The following is a 16,099-nucleotide window of genomic DNA, read 5'->3' on the forward strand; positions in this document are numbered from 1 at the left end:
TCACATCTCATCCTGTTCCTAACCGTGGTTCGCATGGTGCAGTCTCGAAACTGCCGATCTCTATGGCCAGGTCTCAGATTGTTGGGAGGGGTTGTTTTGAGACAGGACAAGCCTCCTCTTCTCTGATGGGTCGGGCCAGCCACACGGGATCCGAGACATGAGGGTTTCGTCACCATTCCAGTTGCCTGACTTTTAAAGTCTTCACCGCTCAGGACGGTGAGAGGGGTTGATGATGCTGACGATAGGTAAGACGACGAGTGCTAATTCGACGGGATGCGCCCACATGCATATCCCAACTGCAAAACCTTGGCCGTTGGTCACATCACCCTCCTCTCAAGCAAGCCCTCTCCGTTTTTCGGACTTGCCGTCGTCTCTCGTGCTCTCTCTCCCAAGACATGAGATGGCCTTTGTCTTGGGTTTGGGCAGCGCCGAGTCATTGGGAGGAGGAGAGTTCGGCGTGTCTCACCTTTTGGTTCCCGTCCCCCCCTCCTCCTCCCTCATGGGTTCATTCATTTGTTATTGTTTTCGCTCTTGTTTTCGCGTGGATCAGACAAGGGGTTGTTGTTGGTCCAGTGAAGAGACGGGATAGACATTACCTAAATAACTGATCACTTTTCCATGAAATTAGAAGATGTTTTGCATTTCTTGACATAAGGTTTGCAGTGTCTGTTGACTGTTTAGACAAGTTTAATGATAGTCTCACCATTCAGTCATATTAATCATCTCAAGTCCCGAGAGATTGGAAAGTGTCACATCGTGCTCATGGCATCCAAGAATTGCCCGTCATACGCTTAGAGATACATGAGCCAGAGGTTGAGATAAGGGTATTGAGTAACACTGTCGAAGCACTGTGAGCACTGAAAGCGTACACTAAAGCAGACAGTCCAGTCATTCAGTATATAGGTGCCAAAATCTTGTAGCATTTAACAGCATAGCTTTTCATAACTCGGGTCATGTTCATTCAAGGTCACATTGCTGAAATCAACAAGAGGAAGCGTGATTGCCAAGTCACAAGGGCATGTTTGTTGAGAATAGACACTAGTAAATTACAGCATTATGAAGCAGAGGCTGAACGACAACCCGGCTAGATAGATCATGCATACAGATCGTCCCTCCCCAGATATAATTTACCTCCTCTTGAAGCTCAGAAGCCATAAGTTGCGTGTACCGTGAGAAGTGTTATCGCAAAGACCACATAGGGAAGACAACAGCAACAACACAAAATAGACAAGAAAAGATCATGTGTCGAGTGAACAAGTATTCAAGAAAAGAGTCCTCCACCGCCCGACCCGCTTCAATTTCCCTCTGTGTTAAACGAGCGCGAGCGCGAACCACACTACCTCCTGCGGCGTTGTGTCTATAGTTGACCCGAGAGAAAGAGGACCGTCGGCTTTCGGACTCCCCCTGAAGGCTTTTGCTGAGGTGAAAGGTGATGGATTATATGTGATGGGACCAGCCGAGAGAAAGAGGATTGCTGGGGAAAAGGAGGAACTGAATGGCCGGGCGGTGTTGGAGATGGTTCATGTACATTCAGCATGCCGGGGATTGACGCGGGCAGAGGACGTTCCGCATGCTGTAACCCGAACTGAAGCTTCTCGAGCGTCGCTTAGTAGAAGGCGCTCTTGCAGCCCCAGCTCTGCTCACAGTTGCAGGAGCCGGGCTCCTTCCACTTGTCATCCTCGTAGGAGAAGAAGACGGTCTTGTCACCGCAGCTCTCGCGGATGGACTTGATGGCCTCGGCCTGCTCCGACTTACCGGGGCAAGCGGAGCCGTTGCAGTTACCCTCAGAGGGCCAGCCGCACTCCAGGTTGATCACGTCGTTACCCTCGCAGATCTTGCTGAGGAGATCGAGCTGGCCAGAGACGAAGGTACCGGCGTCGGAGGGGGTGACCTCGGCGTTGAAGTAGGGGTGGATGTTAGCACCAGTGACATCAACAACGTCGCAGATGGCGGACTTGGTCTCGGGCTGCTCCCAGATGTTGAGAGTCTCGGCGATGGTGTAAGGACCGGTGTAGCCGGAGCACTTGGACTTGACAACAGTGATGAGTTCGCGGAGCTCGGCAGGAGAGCAGAAGCCGTTCATGATGGCCTCGTTACCGACAACGAAGAGCTTGACCTGATCCCACTGAGCCCACTCGGCGATGGCGTCGACCTGCTCCTTGATCTCAGGGGTCTCGTAAGAGCAGCCAGAGGCCTTGACAAAGACACCAATGATCATGTCAATACCGTGCTTCTTGCAAGCACCGCCAACAGACTTGAGGGTGTCGCAGTCAGTAGAGTAGGATCGGATGATCTGGAAACCAGCCTCCTTGAGCTCAGAAATGTCCTGGTCAACCTTGTCGGCGGACTTGCAGTCACCGTTGGAGGACTCGTAAGGGGTGTAGGTGATACCGTAGTGGTCGTTGCCACCTCGGAGGGAGCCGCCAGTGGAAACCTTCTTGGGCTGGGCCTTGGGCTTGGGAGCAGCAGAGGGCTTCTCATAAGCGGGCTGGGTGTAGGCAGGGGTGGAAGGCTTCTCGGTGGGGACCTCGTAGACGGGAGTGGAGGGCTTCTCCTTGGGGGCCTCGTAAACAGCGGTGGTGGGCTTGGGCTTGGGGGCCTCGTACGTGGGCTTAGGAGCCTCATAGGTAGGCTTGGGAGCCTCAGGAGCCTTGGAGGATGTAGGGAGGCCAACCTGAGAGTAGGGGCAGACGTAGACGTAGCCGGTCTCAGTGACGGTCACAACCTGCTCGGGAGCAGTGTAGGTGCCAGGAGCGTAGCTGGTGGGGACGGGGTAGACCAGGACGGTCTCCTCGGTGCAGCTCTTGGTGACGGGAGCGATGGTGTAGGTGCCAGCGGTAGGGCAGACGAAGACGGTGGTCTCGATGACGCTGGTGACCTTGCCCTCGTGCTCAGTCTCCTTGGCGTAGGGGCAGGTGATGGTCGTGGGCTGCTCGACAACGGTGGTGACACCGCCGAAGGTGTGAGTTCCAGAGGGAACCTTGGTGGACTCGCCGACGCAGACGGTGGTGGACTCGGTCACGGTCAGGGTGGTGGCGGGGAAGGTGTAAGTGCCGGGGGTCGGGCAGTTGTACTCCTGGGGAGTAGGAACAGGGACGACCGGGACCTCGACGACCTTGGTGGTGGTGGGCTTGGGCTTGGGAGCCTCGTAGGTCGGCTTGGGGGCCTCGTACGTGGGCTTGGGAGCCTCATAGGTAGGCTTAGGAGCCTCAGGAGCCTTGGTGGTGACAACCTCCTTGGTCTTGGGAGCAGGAGGGGGAGGGTTGGGGATGACTGTTTCAGCATGTCAGCTCACTTAACTCTCAACTCAACGTGACCGGGTTATGCTTCATACGAGTGGGCTCGCCGTAGTAGGTGGTCCAGATGGTGGTGCAGCTGGGGACGCAGACCTCACCACGACGGAAGAGGTCGTGGGCGCGGCGGTGGTGAGGGTAAGCGGCGTGGGCGCCAGTGGCCATGGCCGCAACGGCGGCGGCAGCAATTCCTCCCTTCATATTGAACAAGCTCAAACAACAAACAGATATATATGCGGTTATATAGTTGGCGTTAGAAACGAATGCCCGCTAAAAGAGTGAAGCGGTAAGTGGGAAATGGGAAACGAGAAAATGAAAGCAAAAAGTTAACGAGGCTCTCTAGATTCTCGACATGGACGGAACCGTGAGGGAAGGAGGAGAAGAAGGAGAAGAAGAGGAGCAGAACAGCGGCATTATGAGCAGATCCGGTGTTATTGCTGCTCCTGCGCCTTAGTTGGGGAGGACCTGGTTAGGTTGTTGTGCCTTGCTTGGCTCCAGGAGTCGTCGCATTGGCAAAGGCTGATCTAGCCAAGAATAGCCACTCTGATGGCACCTGAGACTCACACTCAGGTACCCGTCCCCAAGCCGTCTCTCAAGAATAGCAGGGGTGTCAGTCGCCAAGTCCCGACAAGAGACCACCGCGGTCACCGTTGGTGCTATGCGCCTATCACACATCCCAGCATGCAGCCGGGGTTCGCGGGCGAAAAGGGGAACGGTGTGGAGCATGGACAAGGTGTAATTTCGTCGCCTCGACCGGCCAAGGGGCATGCGCTTGTCCAAGTTGCCGGCACCTCCCCCAAACGAAACCATCCTCCAGCGCTCGAAAAGGGGAACTTGGCGGTGTCACGGGTGCTGCCCATAGAGATGCTGGCGCTACCAGCAAATGAGCAGCCAAGCCTGGTCTCGCTGGGGGATTCGCTGTGAAGCGATATTATGTCAATGGAACGGCATTGCTTCTGGACGCTGGTTGGTTGGTTGGCTCAGCCCAGGGGCTCCGAGATGACCATAGATGGGTGGTTGATGAAGACCCCGCTGGGAGATGAGCCTAGCCTCGCCTCTCTCATGTTTATCGCGGTCTGCCTCTGCCATGCCATGCCGTGTCGTAAAAGTCAAGTTGCTGGCCTTGTGGAGGTTCTCCATCAAAGGATCCCCGTACATGATGGAGCGGCCTCCAGGCTGACCAACGGCTGGCTGCTGCATCCAAACCTTGAGTCCCATCGAGGTCCCTTCCATCAAGGAAGCATCCATGGTGAATCAGCCGGCTCATCGGCCTGTGGGTCGCGAGATTGTTCCTGCATCTGACACGGCCCCCAATTTGCCTTAGTGTGAGTGGCTGGCGCTTCTCGGCGGTCGAGGGCCCTCGTGTTTGTTTTAGCGACTTTTTGGCCATCTTTGTAAGTGTCGTTACTCTCCGTAGACCGCTTAATTCCCTCGAGGACAGGGTCGGGATTGTTGCCCATGGCCATCCATCGACTGGTCCAGCCCGTGAGGCGCAGGTGTCCCTCTTTTTCTGCGGGGGAGAACAGCCAGCAAAAGCCGGGGCGAAAGCTTGTCGATCGGATCTTTGGCTGGCCGAAACAGCTAGAGCCATGGCGTGCAGGCGATATGAGTCGGCGCGCGAGCGCAGATTGCCTGCCCCCTTCAGATCAGATCGTATAATTTGCTCTTCGTATTCTGTCTGGTCTGGTCGCACGGCAGTTGATAGCCTAGGGCCCTAGAACTTTCTGGCTTTGCGCATTGCATCGCATCTTCCAAGACCACCGACTGCCCCCACAGGGTTTCATAAACCGACTGATTCGAGCGCAGAGTCTGTTGTGCTGTCACCCAGTCCCGCTATGTCTTTGTTTTCCAGCCAATCCTCCAGGTCGCTCGTAGCGGGATGGACTGGGGTCTCAACGGGGGCAAGGTAATGTCGATCCGTCGGCTGCTTGCTTTCTTGTTCAAATCAAAAGCTATTTCGCCCGTTTCTTGGCCCTTGGCTCTGCTGAGGTTGCCCGATGCAAGCCCCTATTCCGGAACAGCGAGCGAGGACTTTTGCCGAAGGATTAGCCATTAGCCTCTGGTGTTGTCAAGTATACGGCATGGCTCTTGTTGGCATTTGTTGTCGATGTATTCATTGCGAGCACAAATGATTTGGCATGCATGTCATCCGAAATAGCACCCTTCAATGGATGTTCCCGGATGCATCCAAGGATGGATGGATGTCTCAAGACACGTTGGCTGTGTGGTGTTGTCGCTGAATATTCAAGCCATCATGTGCAGCTTCCGAAACAAGAACTGACAAGGATCTTAATGGAAGGAGTGGCGGGAAACCGTTGTGAGACGCCACGTCATGTGACACCGCGAGACGCATGAGCACCTGCTTAACGCGGTGTGGCTAAAAATTTCAGCCTCGTAGGTACTTGGGGGAGCATTGACGACCGTCGAGATAGTGAAAAAGATGCTGCGATCATCAACCCGTCGGTATGTGTGTCGGAATTGCATTTCCCATGGTCGTAATGGACCTGGGTCTTCTCTCCCGTTGTTGGTGCACTCATTGAGCACAGCGCAAAAGGTTGGTTTCTCTCTTGGTGGCTCGCAGCAACATCAGTTTATCTGATTTTTCTTGCAGTATTCCACCACAACTCAACGTCTTCAAAATGGCTTTGGACCAGCCAACATCCCCAAATCTAATCCCCAGCCGCCTCTGCCGTCCTCTCTTCGGAGCCAAGGGCCGATCAGAGAAAGACTACAAGGCTGGGTGCCCGAAGAGGATGAACGGATTACTCAACTCGTTCCCGACATGACTTTTTGGTCCAAGGTGACCAACAGTAACACCCGTCCCCAGTCAACTGGCTCGACAGAGATGGATCACTTCAAGTCTGATACCGCCGGCATGACCGAGACAGATGAGGCTTTCAACAACGAGGATGTTGAACTTGCCATTGTCGGAACCAAGACCAGAACTCCTGGTGATCTCGTCGAGATGAAGTAATGGTCCCCGTCTCTTCATCCTGGCTCAACAGCGACTAACACATTAGCAGACAACCTGGCTCCAGAACTCCCCTCTTTGGTGTTTACCTGGGATACTTCGGCAGTCGTCATCACTTCTACACAAACACCGGCAAATGGGTCATCAGCTTGGGATTTAATGCCCTCTTCACCATCTCCAAATTTGTCCCCGCTGATGACTTGAAGCCAATTCTGGCCTTGATCCCCAAGGATGTCACACCCGATGACTTTGAAGAACTCCGCAGGGAGGACAAGGGCCCTAGCCGTGAGGCCGGTGCTGACCTGATTCAAAAAATGCGGGCTTTCACTTTGGAAGCTGACAAGGCATATCAAGCCAGCCTCAATAGCCTGGATAGAGCAAGGTCCCTGGTGTCGGATGGCAAGCGGACCAAGTACCTGAGCCTGTTCGAGCTCGCCGACATTCTCTTGCCTCAGTCCCTCAAGAAAGGCAAACGATTTTCTCCTGCCGCTCTGTACGCCGTCCATACCGCCCTTTACCGGAACGATTTCATCTTCCGGCCTCTTAGCCCATCTGCGGATTGTCACCGACGGGATCATCTTTTCGAGATTTTCCCGTATCAAGATCTCATGATGATCAACCGTGTTTCACTCATGGTCCGCGACTATACCATGACAAGGGGCAGGAACCTGAAGCCTCCCACTGACGAAGAACTCGCATGGACAGGGTTCGGTAGCTTTGTTCTCAAAGCAAGGGAAGTTGTTCTCGCCAATCGCCAGAAACGATCCTGGACACCGTACGGGGTCCTCGCCCCTTCGCCAGGGGTAACTATCGAGACAGCGGAATGGTCAAGGAAACAACTGGATTTCATACGCTTCTTGGAGTGGTGGGCAAGCTACGACCTCTTTGAAGACTCGTCGCGCTTCCATGCAGATGGTTCTCTGATTCTCCGAGCTCTTGACCTCTACGATAATGCCACTTTGGATCAGCGAACCGCCTGGACTTTCCTTCAGGAACTGGGCATGATTCCTCCATGGGAGATCCCGTCACGCTACAAGGTTCGATTCCCCGGCGTCAAGATCGAGGGTGGAGGCGGCCTCCAGAGAGAGGTCCCAGCCCGGCTAGAGGACTCGACACGGCCAGACATTGCAGAAGGCTCAAGAAGACAGTGGACTGACGACATGGTCTTTTGCATCGACGCTCCTGAAACCATGCTCATCGACGATGGTGTCTCACTAGAGCGTACAGAGAAACCAGACGAGTTCTGGATTCATGTGCATACAGCCGACCCAGCATCAGGGATCAAGCCAAACTCTGAGTTGGGCAAGTTCCTGGAGCTGATTCCAGAAAACATTTACCTCCCGGGACACTTCCAGGCCATGTTGCCAGCTGATATCAGTCTGGACCAGTCGGGAGATTACAAGTCGGAAAGCCTTGTTGACCAGTATTCTCTGGCCGCCGGCAGACCAGCTCTCACCTTCAGCGCCAGAATCAACGAAAAGGGGGATCTCCTCGACTACAAAGTTGAGCCAGGAACCCTTCACAAGGTCACATATTTGGATCCCAAGGACGTTTCCAAATTTTGCAAGGAACCTCCACCGCCCCCAGCATCCGACAAGAGTCTTGCCGTTGGACAACTGCCGGACAAGGCAAAGACGGTGCCAAACCGGCCCATGACGCCGGCAAAAGATCTGGACGAGAAGAGCAAGGAAGACCTCCTGACGCTCTATCGCTTGGCTGAGGCGATCAGAGGAAAGCGGCTTGATAAGGGAGCGTGGCCCTCGTTTCTGCCCGGCGCCTCTGTCACGGTTGCCTTTGAGGATGTACCAATGAGCCAAACTGCGGGGACAAAGGTGCTGCCCCCGGACCCGTACATCAAGATCGGCTACGACTCGTTCAATGGCGCCTCGGTTGTCTCCAACACCATGGTTCTGGCGGGTGAGATCGCGGCTCGGTGGTGCTCTGACCGCAAGATCCCGGTCCCATACCGAAGAGATGTGCACTCGAAGGACAACATTGAAGCTATCCATAACTACGCCACCAAGGAGCTATATCCTCCCCTCGAGAGGGGTGTGCAGCCATCGCTGGCACAGCGTCAGCAGCTCTCACGTCTCACAGGCGGCGTCGAGATGTCGACGGAGCCCGGGCCATACTTCATGCTGGGTCTGGACATGTACGCCAAAGCCACGTCGCCTCTCCGCCGTTTCTCAGACCTGGTGGTCCACTGGCAGGTTCACGCGGCGCTGGCACACGAGCGGGAGGTGAAGCGGCGGATTGATCCCGAGGTGGATGACGTGAACGGCATTCTCCCGTTCACGGCGGAGACTCTTCCCAACACCATCAGCCTACTACACATGCGGGAGAAGATGGCGCGGACCGTCTCGCAGGGTACCAAGGAGTGGATGCTCATGGCGCTCGTGCGGGCCTGGAAGTTTGAGAACACGATACCACAGCGGATGCGCTTCAAGGTCGAGTCCCGGTGGCGGCAGGGCGTGCTGGGCAAGCTGGACCTGTTTGACCTGGATGCCATCATGACGGTCGACGGCATCGATAAGCTCATGCTCGTCAAGGATATCAAAGTGGGCGATCAGTTCGACGTTGAACTCTGCGACATCAACGTCCACTCCCGTCAGATCTTTGTCAAAGCGCTGAAGCACAACGGCCAGGGTCAGAGCCAGAGCCAGCCGGCGCACTCCCCGGCCGCCTCGGCCCCGTGAGCTACGCCGCAAGGGCTTTTTTCCCCAGCTGGTCGCTGTCACCGCCTGGGGGGCAAGATGTGGGCTTTTCCGGAGCGGGCTGGACTTTACGGTCAGCATAGCACAGCAATGTTTATTCCGGCTCTTCCTCAACGTCAGCACACACCCCTTTCCAACGGTCAAACGTGGAGCGCCCCGACCGACGTGGAGCCTCCCCCGCATTTGCACATCGTGCCCCCCTGCGTCAAGAGACATGGTCCCCTAGTCGGCCTCCCCAAGACGCCAAACCGCCAATCTTTCAGTCAGCCTGGGGGAACTAAGACTTGACTGACTGGCATTGGCGTTGACACTGTCCGACGGACCCTGATGCGGGAGCTTGTGGTTGGATGAAAACTGCTGCACTGTATACTATGATTCAACAAAATCCCCCCCGGTACCTGTCCGAGCTTGGAAGCTCAGTGGAAGATTTGCATTCCCAGATCAGGACCCTGCCAGAGACGTACGTCACTATGTACGATATGCGTGTACGATGAACAGATGGCGACTGTGGAAAATAACGATGGAAACGAGATGTGCAGTAGATCACCTCACCCTTTTTTAAAATAGAGAGAAACAAACAAACAGACGAGACGAATCGGTCCAAACATCAAGCGTCGATGCCCAGTGTCCATTGCATCAGCTCGCCAACGTTGATTCTTTTGAGTCCCCCGCACACCCGGAACCTGTCCACCGCCAGACTTCAAGGTCAGCAGTTTCACATCCTCGGCTGTTCTGTACGCCATGTCCTCTATCTCACCTTGAGCTTTCCTTTTCACCTTGCAGCTTTGTCTTTTACTCAATTGGACATGGGAGCCTGGTGTAATTTGGGGGCACGTGGAATGAGGTCACGCGCGCTGAAAGAACAGACCAGCCTGCGTCCAATTCCCCAACAATTTTTTCTCACACAAATCGGGGTCGGTCCTGAAATGATCCACGTTGACCCGGTGTTGATTGGCCCTGGGCGGTGGCAAAGTCAAAGTCATAGGGTACCCCGAATAGGCAACCGGAGCCAAAGTACACTCTGAATGGTTGGCTTTGACACTGACTTGCTGAATGACTGACAACACAACAAACAATGGCAACAATAACCACTCTCATAGTAGCAAATAGCTAATATTAATACTCATTTTCATGATATTATTCTTGTTTCCATTTTAACGCTTTTTGTTTTTGCCAGTCCGGCGAGCCTGCGTGCGTAAAGAGCCTAGGTACTCGACTAGGTAGTAGATCCCATCCCTCCTATGTACAAACACGCCAACGCAACGCACTCAAGAGCCTGGTCCTGTTTCCGTTTGCCCCCCTCCGATTCCGCCTTTAGCCAGTAACTCGCCCCTTGACCGTTACCGTTGAATCGCCGTAGTCGCCAGAAAAAAAACAGTAATGATCCCTTTGCCCTTTGCCTGACCGTTCCTTTCCTTTCCTTGCCCTGGGTCCGTCCGTAATCGCCCGAGAACCGCCCTCGAGTCCCTAGTATCCACTTTCCGATGGGATATCATGAAAAAACCTGCCACAAAGGAGAGGATGGAAAAAAAAATTATAACGCCGAGTATTCCCCGGTCCCTTGACCGTGTGGTCCGTCGATATCCGTTTCCTTCGCCCCGACGTAGAGGGCCGGGGCTCGGGCCTGTCGTGTCACAAGGCAGCCTTGTCCCTCGGTAAGAAACCAAGGCGACCAATTGACTGTCTCATCAGGTGTCGATATCTTTGTAGATACCCAGTACCGCCTAAAGAGTGGTCCACGATGCCTCGTAGGATCCTCCTTGTTGTCAGTCACCCGACTTCCACCACTGAGCACCTTGCTTTTCTTTAACCGTTTCGTCTTTCTCCGCTTTGTTTCGTCCAGACCGTGTATGATGAATTCAACTGAAAATCCAGTGTCGCTTTTCCAAGAGTCGTGAGGTTGCCGGCCTGAGGGTTGAAAGCCCCCAAGGCCAGGACGGGTAATAAGCATGGCTAGAAATGCCAATGACTCTCGGAGATGCCAGTATATAGTGATGCGCTTTTCTTGTTGTCTCATGGCGTCGTTGAATCTCACAGCGTGTATGTGTGAGTCACAAGCTTGATAGCTTGGTCGAATTCGAGATGTGTCGCTAACCAGGGCCGGGTGCCATGGACCGCGCGTGGTTCAATAGCCTGTCCGGCTAAACGCTCAAGAGTTCTCCCATTACTTCCTCCAGCCGACGTTCCAGATGACGTGGGCGATGTCGCGAGCGGTGTTAACTGTGTCGATAACACGGCCGAAGATGCCGTCAGCTGATGCTGCCTCTCCCTCCTCGTACGGCATGAACATGCCCGAAGGCGTTCGTCGCATGCCGGCAGGTTCCTCGCACAGGCTGCCAGAGGAAATCGACCTGTGAAGGCCGCCATTGGTCTTCTCTGCGGGTGATGACCAGCCAGGGCTGGGGCTGCTGAGCAGCGCATCGTCGAAGCTGTCTTCGTCATCATCCTCACCCATGAAGAACTTGCCAGACTGCTTTGAGGGTCGAAGTGTCTCTTGTGAAGATGAGGGGGACATGATCGGGCTTCGAGAGTGCTTCATAGCCGTCTCTCGTGGTTCGGGTGTGTCTTCCCGGTACTTGAGTGTGGTCGACGGCAGCATAGCAATCGTCTTTCCCTCGGTAGGCTTAGCCTTGATAGTCTTGCGTCGGAGAATTGGCCGCTTCTTCGTCTTCATACGCTTCATCATCACACCGTCGTCGGAATCGCTGTCCTCTCCAAAACGGTCCGTGTCCACGTCCTCATCGTCGTCGCCCTTAACATCGACAGCAATACATTGCTCGACTTGTTCATTGAAGTGAATGTGCTTTCGCTCAGAGTTGGGAGATGTGATTCCAGATGACTCAGTCGAGGGAGCGACGCTGCTGCTCTCCCCACTTAACCGTCTCGCCGGGAATGGGTAGGCCAGGTAGTCGGTTGTTGAACGCCCGAGATGAGGTCGTAGGATTCCTCTAGTCTCCTGTGCCTTGACAGCCGCTGTGGCTTGCTTGAGCAGAGAAGCTGTTGATAATGATCGCTGAAGCATCACTTCAGACATGCTCCGCTTCTTCAGGATTGGCTTCTTGGAAAGATTCACAAATGAGTCAGTCTTGGACAATGACACACTGGAGGGCTCGGTCTGAGTAGAGTGCAGGGCCTTCTGGCCCGACTGCAGAGGGCCATAGAGCCAAGTCACATCGCAGTCCTTGAGCCTTGAAGATGTAAGCGTTTTCGTTCGGCAATGCACGGATTAAAGGGCTACAAACCAATTGAGCGACTCGGGAGAAATGGTTTTGAGGTTATTCTTGGCCTTCATCCACGTTCTCCAGGAAGCATTTTCTAACCGCGCGCTGTTGGCAAATTCTCCACGTCGCGTCACGACGTATCGCCATGACGACCAGATATCTTCCTCCTTCCACTCATGGGATAGGTAGTCGACTTGGCGAGAAGGTCTGCTCGAGACAGCTGTGTCATCCTCCGCATGCTCAGCTTGATCAGGAGTGTCGGGTCTTGAGGTATCGTTGGAGCTCTCTTCCGAGTTCTCATGGTCCGCAGGTGAGACGGTATAGGAATCACCGGTTCGTGGACTGGGGGGTGGCTCTAGGTTGTCGTCATGGTGAATTTCCGGGCGGATCTCAGGGTGAACATAGAGCTTTTCTTGTCCAAAAGTGGGAAACATGAAGTGGTCTTCAGGCGATTCCGAAAGGCCAAGGGGGTCGTCGTAATCTGAGGCAATGGAGAGATTGGTTGCAGGAGTGGATGCGTAGGAAAGGTCGGCGGAGTCGGCGTGGATAGTACGGGGAGAAGAGGGAGCAGAGGACGAGTTGGAGGTGGCGTATGACTTGGAGACGGATTTGTAGTGATCGCTAAGACGAGAGGTCGAAGAGAAAGCTGCAGACGATGACATGAAGTTGGACTGGGAGTGCGAGCGCCTCAGGGAGGATGTGGAGAAATAATCGTTGTCGTCGGAGGGTAGAACGACGGCCATGATGACAGATGAAGTGAGGTCCGCAGATGGGACCTGATTGACGCCGCAGCACCCGGGAAGGAAAGGTGAAGGGGATGTTCGTTGTGGTTAGAGACTCATGAGTATATAGAGTGCAGTTGCTGGCGGATCGAGTTTGGATGGATGGATGCAAGAAAGAAGAATTCGGCGTGGGTACGAGGTATTGAGGATGGGATGGGGATTGCCGACGGGGGTGGGGGCAGGCTTATAGCAGTAGCGCAGGAGCAGGAGCAGTGCGCAGCGACAGCGTCGGCCGGGGCCTGGGGGCAGGTGGTCAAAAGTCGTTTGGGGCTAGCTTCTAGCGTACGAAGTAGCCTGGTGGACTTGGGTGTGGAAAGACGGCGAGCGAGTGATGGCAAGGATGGGCCTGAACCTGGTCGAGGCGTGGTGGCGTTGGAGCGATTGTGCCCCCCCCAGTCCCAGGGCGGTGACGACTTTCGTGGGGCAGGCGTTGGCACTTCAGTCGCAGGCCGGGTGCGGAGACTTGCGCCCGCTGTGATGGTATTGGGCAAGCTGGCGACAGAGGGTGCTAGGGGTGTTTGCCCTGTGCGTGCGGTGCCGTGCAGTGCGCGGTGTCTTGTCGGCGGCCGGAGGATGGATGGTTGACCCTCTCGATGATGGATGTTTGAAAATTGGTAGAGGATTGGAGGAGAAGGAGGGCAGAGATAGGGACAGGCCGTAGCGTATTATAGATGAGGTAGGTACAGTAGGTAGGAGGTGAATAAGAAAGAAGAGAAGTGAGTGGGTGGGACGAAGAGGGGGAGAGCCAGAATAAAGCCTCCAGTCCAGTCCAGTCCAGCTCCGGGGAAGTACCAACACTAGATGGAAGGGAGAGCAGAAGAGGACACTGGCAAAGATAAGGAACGAGACCAAGCGCACTGCCGAAGAGAGTACTCACTCTGAACTGTGCTCAGAACAGAGACGAATGGATGGATGGATGGATGGTAAGGTACTGTGCTGTAGGTACACGACCGAGGATAGCAGAAAGTCAATACAGGTGAGGGACCGAGGGCAGGATCCAGAGGGCGTCGAATTAAAGAATGTTTAATCCAAGATAGTAACCCACGTACGTACCTATCGGTACGGTAATTGAGGGAGAGAAAGAGGGGGAGTGTCGCAATTCAAGAGGAGAAACCGTGTGTCTGTGAGTGACTGCTACTGCTACTCGCTGCTACTGGGCGGGAGAAGACGGGATCGCTCCTTTTGGCGGTTTCCCTGAGGGCCCTTTCTTAGGGTTCCATCCATGGATTCAGCAACTCTTACTCTCAAGCTTCCATCCCAGGCCCATGTACATGGCCGGCAGGTCAATGCAGAAGGCGTGCAGACGTGCAGATGCCGGGGTAGAGCGTGCTGAGATCAGTGAGTTTCAAGACCTCTCTGGTGTCTATTTTTTGGCCCGGATTCTGTCCTCTTGCTGGGGTCATCAAAGACCCCCCTGCAAACGGTCCCAAACAAGCACCGACAAAGAAGAGGCTGATGGTACCCAGGCATGCTTCCAGGCCAGGCCAAGCCAAGGGACCCCAGGTCTCTCTCGTAGGTTCCTTTTAGCTCCTCCTGGCGGATGTCTCGCAAAGTGGAGGTCTCGCTTTTCGATCCATGGGTGCTTCCCCACTGGCCTGGCCGGTCGGCTTGAATTGCGAGCAGGAGACGGGAGCCACTTGGGGAGCGAGGGCGTCTGTCTCGTCTGTACCGTAACACCGGACGTAGCCCTATACTGTACGGAGCCCGAGTCGAGAGAGGGGTACATAGGCGCGCGCAGTAGGGTCAATTCTCTACGGTATCCAGGTGCGCTGGCGGTCTACGCTTGTGTGGACAAAACTGTGTAAGATGGAGATGGGTGATGAGTAAGGATTCGAGACTGGAGAATCAGGAGAAGTGGACGGGGAAATCTGGAGATGGATGGAGCGTGGCCAAATTCAGGGAGAGGATAAGGGCGAGACTGGTCAACGTCTTCAAGGTCAGGCGTGGGGTTAGGAAGTTTTGGAGCAGCAGATCAACGGCGGCGACAACAGGGTTGGTATCAACCAGGCTGGATGTCGCGATTCCAGCACGCAAAGCAGCTCACGGACTCGCACCATGGCATGGCAGAGAGACGAGACCTGATATCTCTGGTTACACAATATCCCCGGGGGTGAATGGGGGGATGAGCGTCAGGTAGGTAGGGGGCGTGGGGTGTGTCTTTGAAAAGCGTGGGTTGTCCCAGCGTGGGGGAGTGTCGTGATGGTGAGAGACAGTTAACGGGCTTTTTTATTGACAAGAGAGAAAAGAGGAGATTTGTAGGCTGCCCACGCGTCTGTGTGTGTGTCTGTGTGTCCAGGCCAAAGTTCATGACCATGATGCGCGCCTGAGTGAACCTAGGGATATCCGGCTTCTCCAAGCAAGTCGAGAAATGTGCTGGATATCCAAGGCGAGTGTGATAATCACCAAAACCAAGCCTCAGATTCATCATCCCGTTGCATATCTCGAGCTCCCTCGATGTTACATACAGTCCAGCCGCGTCGACGTAGAAAGGACCAATCCGGACAAGATGCCATATCCCTTTGGCCCGCCCTGACTTACCCATTGAAGTTCTCGGCGCAGGCTCAAGGCTCGAACCTAGATAGACCGGTGGATGAGTGATGTTTTCATTACTTGCTCTCAAACAGAAGGACGGCAATGTCTGTTAATCCATGCCATGCGCGCTTGATGCGACGTGATGCGATATGATGCGGACAAGATGGTACGCTGCACAACACTCAGCTAGGTGTTCGAAACTCCACCGCAACTAAGCCCTCCGAATATTGCGCACAGCATCTCCTGTGAGTAAGAGCGTCCCGTCCCTTTACCGAGTGCCCAAATAGGTAGGAGTTTGGGGTCCCACAGTGACAGCAATTGAATCAATCATCCATCTACAGCCCCCATGACTCTCCCCTTCTCAATGCTCCCGTGTCTATGGATATGAGATGAAGCGACTAGGTTGTTTGCGGGGTCAGAGAGGCCCAACCCACGGCTAAACAGTACCAAAGCAATTTGCTACGAAGGTAGCTCTCCCCACCCCGAGGCGATTGCAGGGGAGCCCTTCCGGGCGCACCGTCGCCGCGAAAGCTCTGTGGCTCTGGTCTCGGACGTGGCCGAGCGAGTGAGCAAGAGGGCATCACGA

General features: G+C 54.7%; 3 protein-coding genes across 3 annotated transcripts; 1 reads left to right on the forward strand and 2 right to left on the reverse strand.

Annotated features, from left to right (window-relative positions):
• Nucleotides 1-1,606: 1,606 nt before the first annotated feature.
• Nucleotides 1,607-3,494, reverse strand: LRP88_07966 (glycoside hydrolase superfamily; the record flags this gene model as incomplete). The annotated part of the gene is made up of 2 exons (XM_083244478.1): nucleotides 1,607-3,273; nucleotides 3,335-3,494. The coding sequence occupies 2 exons, from the start codon at nucleotides 3,492-3,494 to the stop codon at nucleotides 1,607-1,609; spliced, it is 1,827 nt and encodes a 608-aa protein (XP_083098972.1).
• Nucleotides 3,495-5,733: 2,239 nt separating this feature from the next.
• On the forward strand, nucleotides 5,734-9,204 carry LRP88_07967 (exoribonuclease II; the record flags this gene model as incomplete). Its single annotated transcript, XM_083244479.1, has 4 exons — nucleotides 5,734-5,760; nucleotides 5,905-6,263; nucleotides 6,332-8,956; nucleotides 9,189-9,204. 4 exons carry the CDS (start codon nucleotides 5,734-5,736, stop codon nucleotides 9,202-9,204), a joined length of 3,027 nt encoding a protein of 1,008 aa, XP_083098973.1.
• A 1,938-nt stretch (nucleotides 9,205-11,142) lies between these two features.
• LRP88_07968 (GATA-like domain-containing protein) lies at nucleotides 11,143-12,942 on the reverse strand (the record flags this gene model as incomplete). The annotated part of the gene is made up of 2 exons (XM_083244480.1): nucleotides 11,143-12,166; nucleotides 12,221-12,942. The coding sequence occupies 2 exons, from the start codon at nucleotides 12,940-12,942 to the stop codon at nucleotides 11,143-11,145; spliced, it is 1,746 nt and encodes a 581-aa protein (XP_083098974.1).
• Between the last annotated feature and the right edge of the window lie 3,157 nt (nucleotides 12,943-16,099).

Source organism: Fusarium phalaenopsidis (genome assembly GCF_050370095.1).
Source record: "Fusarium phalaenopsidis strain FUZ10S chromosome Unknown contig_32302, whole genome shotgun sequence".
NCBI classification, from domain to species: domain Eukaryota; kingdom Fungi; phylum Ascomycota; class Sordariomycetes; order Hypocreales; family Nectriaceae; genus Fusarium; species Fusarium phalaenopsidis.